The 6904-nt window shown below is 42.8% G+C and overlaps 1 protein-coding gene across 1 annotated transcript in view; it reads right to left on the reverse strand.

The window, feature by feature from the left end:
• fbn3 (fibrillin 3) overlaps window positions 1-6358 on the reverse strand; it is a 56702-nt gene extending 50344 nt beyond the window's left edge. The window contains exons 1-2 of the mRNA XM_088312889.1: window positions 6226-6358; window positions 3462-3782 (exon numbers count right to left, since the gene is read on the reverse strand). Coding sequence (XP_088169015.1) covers window positions 3462-3646 — 185 coding nt within the window. The 5' untranslated portion in view covers window positions 3647-3782; window positions 6226-6358. The remainder of the gene's footprint in view (window positions 1-3461; window positions 3783-6225) is intronic.
• Between the last annotated feature and the right edge of the window lie 546 nt (window positions 6359-6904).

The following is a 6904-nucleotide window of genomic DNA, read 5'->3' on the forward strand; positions in this document are numbered from 1 at the left end:
CTTCTCCACGAGAAATCTCGACAAATTTAAATATTTTCACAAAGTGAGAAATCATATAAAGTAGCATAGTAACTTCCTAGATTGTCCAAAGACGACTTTTTTTTAATTCGAGCGCTGACTCCGAACAATGCAGTCTCTGAATTGTGTACCTAATTTTTGCCTTTATAGACATAGACATTCTAAATAATCTTTTTTTTTTTTTTAACGATCCATCTGAGGTATAGCATTCAACTGTTAAACATATTCACTCCTTCCTGCAAGCAAAAATCCAACATGAATGAAAGCATTGAAGGTAACAAGGCAAAAGTCTGAGTGGACTGATCGCAAGCAGCCGTGTTGCGGCAGCCCGATAGTCACAAGTAGTCAACATCAGCACAAGCGCGTAGACCTGGGACACGTTTGTGGATATAGAATTCTCGCCAGCAAATAAACACTGCACGTTAGCCCAAGGTCGGCGTAATGGCCGTCATTACGCTAACCGCCCTCCATCTGCCACACGCACACAAACTGACAGTCGGCTGTGATTGCCGGTCCATTTTGGATGCACTGCAGGGTCTCCAATGGATCGCATATCGTTGTACTTGGAGGCCAATCGCTGACCTTCAACAACTCAATTCTGTGCAGCACTCGTTTTCCCTACCGCGTAGTTCAAAGTTGCCCAGCTGATGATTACACAAACACGAAATGCACAAATATCCTAATTCTGCGTCTTACTAGCTTGTATGTTCGCAATGTTAGGCAGATTTTTTTTTCTGCACACAAAACAAACTCCATAAAAGTGTGCTTGGATGAAATTGGTGCAAAAGAACTTATTAGAATGACGTTGACTTCACAAAAGTTCATCTGGTTGAATGGACAAAAAAAAAAAAAAAAAAATCCCACAGAACAAAATAAAATGTCTTGAACGGCGGTCTTAATTTCCTTTCGCTCTTCAGGCCAGCTGTCCCAATACTTTGTCAATGTGGTGCATATTCCCCCCAAGAGTCACCTCAAAGTAACAAAGTTCATAATTAAAACAATTAAAAATTGGTTTTCAGCCAGCGACAACCTGTAATGAAAAATGAACTTTCGACACTTATTTGCTTTGGCCGGCTAACTTGCGGCTCCCGGGGATGGAAAAGTCTGCTTCAGTTGCCAGCTAACGTTTACATTACCACTTCAATTTCATGTCCGAAAGACGTGCTGGTGGTAGTGGTGCACTGCAGACTTTTTATTATTGCGCAATTCATTCATTCGACGCATTAAAAAAAAAAAAAATCATGACGAGACTTTTGTCCTGATGGCTGCCATGTTTCCACATGATCACGTTTTGCAAGTCTGCAAGCTTTTATTCTTCTGTCATTTTTGACAAATAATATACAATTGCACAATGGTCCTTTGTTTGAGGTTTAGACAAACTGTGAATGTAATTTATTGCTCTGCCGGGTAATATATTTCATTTGAGCAATTGAATGTCCCTTCAGAAAAGTCGAGATATGTCGGATCTAGATGATGAAATGTGCAACAAAGAGTCAGCCAGACTCCTCGACAGCTGCCTTTATATTCCACCAGAGCTTTATTTTCTCAACATTCCCATTTGAGAACAATTAAACAAGCAATATGTCAACCCTACTTTTACCCTCCATCGGTTAATAAAACAAAAGTACGTGTGTATATTCCGTCGCCGTCAACGTGCAGCTTCTGCTGCGTTGTCAACCACACCGGTGAAACAAACGTCGCTTTTCATAGGACTGCCTCATTTCCTGTGGCTTGGCACAAGCATGTTGCGTGCATGATTGGAAGAACTGATTTGGACAACGGGGCCCAACGAAACGGGTTTTTTTTTTTTTTTTTGCATAGTAACACAATATACAAGGCCAAACGGTTTGGAAGTTTGTAATTGACAGAGGACGGGGGGGCAATGGATGGGGTACTAGGCCTGAATCTGTAGAGAGCCAATGTGACCTTTTAGGTTCATTACACAGACGCTCATACAAACAACTTTTAAAAACATGCATGTCCATACATGCACATGGTATGAACACGAAGCAATATTGAACGCAATCCATCGTGTGATGAGCAATGAGTTTACATTCCAAAACAATTGACATTTGCAATTGTGACACGTGCAAAAAAGTGACGCTAGAAGTGTTTGCCAAAGATAAAAGGCAAAAGCAAGACATACTTGCAAATGCAATCGGACATCATCGAAATAATTCGGTTTTCCTGAAAACGGAATTGATAATTAGCTTGTCATTAAAGGCTCCACTGGATTGTCTCCCAGTTTGACTTTCAGTGTCCAAACACTTTGGTACACATCATTGGCGGGATTTGCATTTGCTCATCGAGCCTTCAGTGGAGATTTACCCAAATTAATAACACGTTGCAATTGTAGAAAAGAGGAATAGTATAGGAAACATTCAAATCCAAATGAACTCATATTAACCACTGGAACTGGTTTTGCTCTGACCAAACGATCAGAAAAATGAAAAATTCGGACGTCATCACGGACTAGCGAGATGACCCTGTGAGGATGAAATCAGCTTTCTTAAAAAAATAAAAAAAACATTCAAATACTAGAAACAGTGCAGCCAAGTGAAATGCTACATAACTGTTTGAGATCAAACGATCATCTGGACGTGCTTCTGATTAGCGTAAAGGCCAGCAGACGAGGCCAGACGGCTCGCCACTTGTGCTTGGTGCTCGCTCACACTCGCGCGAACGTTACATCAGCTGCCTCAACATAGCACAGCTTCAAAAACTTTCTCCCGCTTCAAACCAACACCCACGACAATTTAGGGTCACCCTCTCCCGATGTATAGAAAGCTGCTTTTTCCACTCTTTCCCTCGGAAATGTGAGTCGAGCGTGACGGGCAGCTTGTTAAGGTCAAACATGTGTCGTTGTGGGGAAAACAATGCGCTAGTATTCGGCAGCATAATTTGATAGAAAGCGGTCTGGCCTCACAGCAGTTGAAAGGGCGCTGCCAGGAAATCGGGGGTGGGGGGTAAAGTCATTTATGGTTTTAAGCCTCGACAAAGATGTTGATGCAAAAACTGGAGTAGATGCACTTTTTCATTCTTCGGCTAATGAAGCCGTTTCATTAGAATGTTCCACATTAGCGTAGCGAAAGACAACAAAAAACGCTTTCATTACGGCCGTCCAAGTCAGCATTTCCATTCCAGACTTGCTGAGTTTAAAGTTGGCTCAATTGTGCTCAAATGTTTACACACCCGAGGCGCATGTAAACGTATGAGCACTACAACAACAGGAAGTTGAAACCCCGAGAATCATTCCGTCCACCCCGTCGGGTTCAAAGCACACGCCTCACTATCTGAACGTGGCAAATTGCACCCGCTGTGTGCATGACACACTTCACGCGCACTTTGGAGAGTTCTGTCCCAACAGACAAGGGAATCAATCGAGGATCAACTTTCATGCCGATTCTTTGGTGCATAAAAACAGACAGTAAAGTTGCGCCTACCCCCGAAGTGTCTCCGAGCCGCGGCGCCGAACTCGCTGCGCCTCTCTCTGGTCGTTGGTGGCCGTGAAGCGGCTCGCCTGGAGTGGTCCGTTCCCATTGGCAGTCTGAGCGTGCGCCACCTGGGCCGGCGCAAGGCACAGCGCCAGCCATCCCAGCAGAACCTGGGCCAGCTTCCCTGATCCCATTGGTCCGGCCGGCGATCCCTCCAAATGAAACACGAGTTCCTGCTCAGACTCTCTGATCACTGTTTGGACCCAGACTGAGCGGAACAATCTCGACCTGGATCCAGACCAAGTCTTGGTGTGCACGCCGCAGTCGGGACTGGAAAGAAAAGAAAATGGAGATAAAAGTCTTGAAAAACAGAAAACATTCAGCATGCCTCTCGCGTTTACACTTCTGCACTAGAATGGCAGTTAAGAATGTGAAATGTTATTTCATTCCAAATTTTGTTTTTTTTAATACATTGTTCACGTTTGCAAGTAATGGCTGAAAACATGACAAGACTGAGAATTGTGCAGCACTCAAAATTGTGGAGTTGTCACGTTATGTCATCTTCAAAACGACGATTTTTCAGCATTTTTGTTTTCTTGAAATTTGGGCCACAGCTAAAACAATACCCAGTGACGCACTTTATTTTTTCTTTTTTTTTTTTTACTTTTAATTACTAACTTAGCATGTTACTACAGTGTGCAGTTAGCCGACATTCTGCTAAAATCAGCATCTTCTACAGAAGTATGTTGTAATGCAATGCATATAACAAGTATATAACAAGCAGGAAGTTTGTGCGGAAATGTCGGTCGTGTAGTGTGCCACTGTGACGGGGAGCCACACGCTGACACAACAGCAAGTGAGATAGTGATGTTTGTTTTGGGTTTTTTTTTTTTTGCATGTTTTAAACATGGAGCAGCTCACCCCTCAAAGCCTCGAGACGGCCAAAGACACACATGTAATGGGCGGGGAATGACATGGTGAGGCTAAAACCTCCAATGACCAAAATTTTTCTCCTTGAAAAATCCGCCATTCCACAAGCAGACGTCAGACCACTTAATAGATGAAGACAAATTGCACATCAAGTATACCAATTATGTCCATTATGTCATCTATATTTAAAATCATTCCATTTTGGATGAGCTGACCTCATCCAAAGTGCTGCATAGTCTTCCCATTTTGTCCTTTTTGGGGCGATGTTACATATGAAAAACACTCTCTGCCTGGATTGGAAAGCCTTGGGGTTTATTTTCTCTTCAGCTCCTCATTATAGACCACAGCTTGAAGAAGGAACTGCGGGGGCCCCGGTCAGAGTCGAGCAACTGCGGCTCTGACCACATGACATACATATTGTGCCACCTAAATAAGAGTGGACAAAGCTATCTGACACACGGCCACGTAAAAAAAATAAAACCAAAAAAAATAATGATGAGTAGTCAAAGACGATGACTTGACAGAATTTGGCAAAGATAAAAGCATGATTTCCAAACAGTGTGTGTGTTCCTGCATGTTATGACTTTTCCACGGAGGTCAAAGGAGCGCCTCGTAATAAGAGAGTGGAGTTGAGCGGCATTCTTGCGCCTGATTCATTACAGTACAGCAGTCAAGAGTGGTGATCAGAGCACTTTTACACCACAGGCCGTCCAAATAAAGCCGGACAAAGCTTTTTTTTGTGTAGTTTCAGTCGATTCCAAGTTGAGCTGCTCAATGATGATAGTAAAGCATTTTTCTTAAAATAAAAAACTACAATCTCAACTACAAAAACAACAGCATTTCAGCTCATTCAAAAAGGCAAACTTCAAATGTGTGTGAAATGAACTTAAAATTTGAGAAAGTGATAATAATGCCGCACTGATGACCATCATGCTTAAATGAGCAGGCCATTGAAGTCGAGCCCAGCTGATTTGGGCCAAGAGGTGAAGGATGTGACTAAATTCCAACAGAGGCGGGGCATCTGCCAGCCAATTGCATGCCATAGACAAACAAGCATTCTCATTCACACCTCTGAACATTTCAAATTTCCATTCAACATAAAAAACATTTTTTGAAATTGTGGCAGGAAGCCAGACGACCTGGAAAAAAAACAGGAAAACTAGAGAAGGTGGAAGTGTGAGGCAGATGTGCTAACCACTTGTTGCCTTGTCATGGGTTGTTGGCTGAAAAAAGTAACAGCAAACTCCTTACTAAAAAAAAAAAAAAAAAAAAAAAAAAAAAGAAAAAAAAAAAAGAAAAGTCAACCCGTTCCACGACATTTCCACTACACCAAGAAAATGCAAGTATATAAAAATCAAAGTGGCACTTTCCGTGTCCAAGTCGGATGACGACGATATATTTGATACCGCAGAGCAGCAGCAAATTTTATGAATGGAAATAAACGCATCAGTCTCTACGCGCTTCATTCAACGTGACGTGGAGCGAAAGTGGCTCAAATGAAGAAAGAAAGATTGGACTTTTTTTTCAGCGGAAACAATCAAGCTAAAAAGTCCAACCCGAACGTATTTTTTTAATACATGCAAGGCAATGAAAAGCTTTAACACACACACACACACGCACGCACACAAACACACCAACATTGCGATGTGAAACTTTTGCAGTAACGTGCACGCGCGCAGCATGTTAACGTGCACATTTGACGTGAATCTTCTCCGAGGACGAGTTAATCCGCCGTGAAACGCGCACTGGTCTCTGGAACAATAGTCACCCCCCCTCGGAGTCATTGAATAAGTCACATTACACTCTTTTGTCACGAGATAACTAATAAACATGCCCGCAATACCTTGGAACAATCGAAGCGCCTTGACGTCGAGCAGCCCGCTGTTGGAATTAAGACGCACGAATATACGCGCACCGAGGATGCAATTTTCAACTACTAGAGGATTGAGAGTGGGGGGGACGAGGAGAAAAGTTAAGGAATTGCCCCGTTTGGGATAAGGGGAGGGAGTTAAAAAAAAAAAAAAAAGAAAGAAAAAGAAAAAGAGGGGGTTGGGGAAGGGGGGTGGGGGGTAACGGTCTACAGGACAAACCCACATTCCTCAAGAAGTCTCCTGGAGTTGTTCTAACAGGGGCCAGCAGTGCTCTGACGTCACTCTCATCCCTCCTCCAGGGCAACAGGACACTCCACATGTGATAAGATGCATTTGCATTCACATCTGCCTGCCTGCGGAAAAGGAGCCCACTTGATCAACAAAAGAAGGTGAAAGGGCTCATAATGGCTTTGACACTACGTAAATATACTCCAAGTCAAGAAAATGTTAGTTTAAACTCTCACATTGCAGCACAGTTCCATATCTGTTTACTCAAGAGCTCCACTTACAAAGCATTTTTCCAAAAGTTCCAAAATCGAACTGAAGTACGGCTAACACATGATGCCATTGTACTTGGATTAGTTACACGTACGGAGAGGAAATTTGTAGATGACAGGTGGGCTGGATAGAAGTGACCTATACTGTACATGT

The sequence above is a fragment of the Idiotropiscis lumnitzeri genome, chromosome 13 (assembly GCF_059441095.1).
Source record: "Idiotropiscis lumnitzeri isolate Australia: NSW breed Sydney's pygmy pipehorse chromosome 13, RoL_Ilum_1.0, whole genome shotgun sequence".
In the NCBI taxonomy this organism is placed as follows: Eukaryota; Metazoa; Chordata; class Actinopteri; order Syngnathiformes; family Syngnathidae; genus Idiotropiscis; species Idiotropiscis lumnitzeri.